Here is a 2561-nt window from a genome sequence, read left to right on the forward strand (position 1 = left end):
CTACACTTGTGTTACATGTGTTATGCATGTATACAATGTGTGTAACGCGTGTACACATTTTTGTCATGTACTACACTTGTGTTACATGTGTTATGCATGTATACAATGTGTGTAACGCGTGTACACATTTTTGTCATGTACTACACTTGTGTTACATGTGTTATGCATGTATACAATGTGTGTAACGCGTGTACACATTTTTGTCATGTACTACACTTGTATTACATGTGTTATACATGTATTACATGTGTGCAATGTGCGTACACATTAAGCTGGGCGCACACGTGGCCATTTTTATCGCTAGCACTGGCGATTTTGTTGCCAGCAACAAAATCGCCGAGAAATCGCTGCGTGTGCGCTGCACTGGCGACGGATTCAGGCAACAGTTTTTGGATTAACCAATCAAATGCATGATTTGAAGCACGTGATCAAATATGACAGCGCCCGTGGTATGGGAGAGAACGAGGGAGGACGAACTCGTTGAAATCTGGCAGAACCGCCCATGTCTTTTCGATATTACGAGTGGGATTTACAGTGATAGGAATAAGAAAAGAAAAAAATTATATATATTCCAATAACTTGAAGAACGGCTATCGTGGTGACAATGGGCGCTTCCATTTTGAACCGGTCACGTAATCAGTTCATACAGTGGTATGTTGCTGACAGATCGTTGCATTGTTGCCGGATCCCGCACACGTGGCGATTTTTATCGGCAGTATACTAGCGATAAAAATTGCCACGTGTGCGCCCGGCTTTATGGTATACATACTTGGGCAACTAGTATGTCATTTGGGCCTGTACATTTTACAGAATACTAGACCCCGAAGGGCAAGTGGCTCAAAAAGTTTTTCGTGATGACTCACTGTATATATCTATAGTGGCGTAGCCAAGATTTTTTAACAGGGGTGAGGGGGGGCCAAAAACAGCGATCTGCGCAAAATATAGTGGATGACTTAATATTTAAATGGTTCCTCCGCTTGCCTCTCCACACCCTATGCTCCCCGCCTCTCAGCTCTGCAATCTTTGTTTTGGGCTCGTATTGCAGCTAACCAGGCTCAGCTGGCCGTGGGGCATCACGTTTATTGATTACTATGTTTTGGAAGGCACTAGATGATAGTTTGCTACCAAAATAATATTTAATTGTGTGAAATTGATTAGAATGTTGAAAAATATTAGTCATCTTGTCTATAACTGGCTAGTTATTAGTAAAGTCAGTAATATGAAAGCCAACTGCAAAGAGAAACTGAAGTGGGAACTAGCATATCTGCAGACAGCATGAGCAGCATGATAATGTTACTAGTATCAGGGTTATAATTAATGTTCTTATTCCAATTTCATTATGCATGGTAATAGTCGGGACATGATTGTAATTTGGCTTATGATCCTATTGGGTCATGATGATAGCAATAATTAAAGAATGTATATTCTCACCATGTGCAGGCATGATTAGAAATAGAGCAGTTCTTTGAACATTTATGTGGCCTTTCATTATACTTATAGCCTTCTATTCATTCAGTCTATATTCCAGAAAGCTAAGAAATGCTGTTGGTAGTTCCTATTGGTTGTAATTCATATTTTGTTTGCAGGTAGCTATATATAACTAACTCTATAAACATTTACCACCCAATGGTCCCATCTATCTGCACTGTCTTAGAGGGAGTTGGTTGAACTTGGTTTTAATTCTATGCATAATATAATATATATGTAACCGCAATACTATATCTCAGTCTATTTTCAAAACATGTTACTACGACTAGTCTTTTTTCTCTTAACAGTGTGTTCGTTGCTCAATGTGACGCGTGAATGTCGATAATAATGTAAATTATTATTACTGTTGCAACAACAAAGTATCATACATAAAGATATGATATAATTTCTTTCTTTCTTTTTCTATGGCTAATAAAGTCACTAAAATTCAGTACAAGTGCTCCAACACTATAGTAGTAACATGGCTATCTTTGTATTACTAGCACTATTGCTGTCGTGTTCTCATACGTGCAGTTACTACAGCTCATAGGCTCTATGTCCCCCAGGGTACTGCCGGAACGTACCCTGGGTACGGTCCGGTATACCGAAACGTACCCTGGTAACTATTTGATATGGTTAGAGTTAGGGAGTAGGCGTAGGCGACTCCCTAGACTCGTTAGTGGAGTAGGCGAGGTACGGTCCGGCATATTAGATAGTACTCGGGTACGTTCCGGTATACCGGACCGTACCCAGGGTACGTTCCGGCAGTACCCTGGGGGACATATAGACCCTCTCAGCATTACTACATGCGTGTATTCCGTAATTGACCTAGCCGCCTCGCAATAGAACTAGACATTATTGTATGTGTAGCTAGTATTTAATGGATGGGTAACACTCTAAAGGGCATTGCAACATAACTGCTCATCAAATTCAATCAAACTCATATCCATTACAAAAGAGAGATGTCTCTCTATTCTACCGATGAAAATTTTTTATTAAAAATTCATCGCCAATTAAGTGACGGCAAAAATTGTGAATTTATACAAAAATTCTTTTTTTTCTTATCTCAGAAACAGCAGAGTTGGGACCTAAAC

At 39.7% G+C, this 2561-nt stretch overlaps 1 protein-coding gene across 1 annotated transcript in view; it reads left to right on the forward strand.

The window, feature by feature from the left end:
* The first annotated feature begins 1539 nt into the window (after positions 1–1539).
* LOC106808960 (C3 and PZP-like alpha-2-macroglobulin domain-containing protein 8) overlaps positions 1540–2561 on the forward strand; it is a 2099-nt gene continuing 1077 nt past the window's right edge. Inside the window, exon 1 of the mRNA XM_014811891.1 lies at positions 1540–1544. Coding sequence (XP_014667377.1) covers positions 1540–1544 — 5 coding nt within the window. The remainder of the gene's footprint in view (positions 1545–2561) is intronic.

The sequence above is a fragment of the Priapulus caudatus genome, unplaced genomic scaffold, assembly GCF_000485595.1.
Source record: "Priapulus caudatus unplaced genomic scaffold, Priapulus_caudatus-5.0.1 Scaffold318, whole genome shotgun sequence".
Taxonomy (NCBI): Eukaryota; Metazoa; Priapulida; class Priapulimorpha; order Priapulimorphida; family Priapulidae; genus Priapulus; species Priapulus caudatus.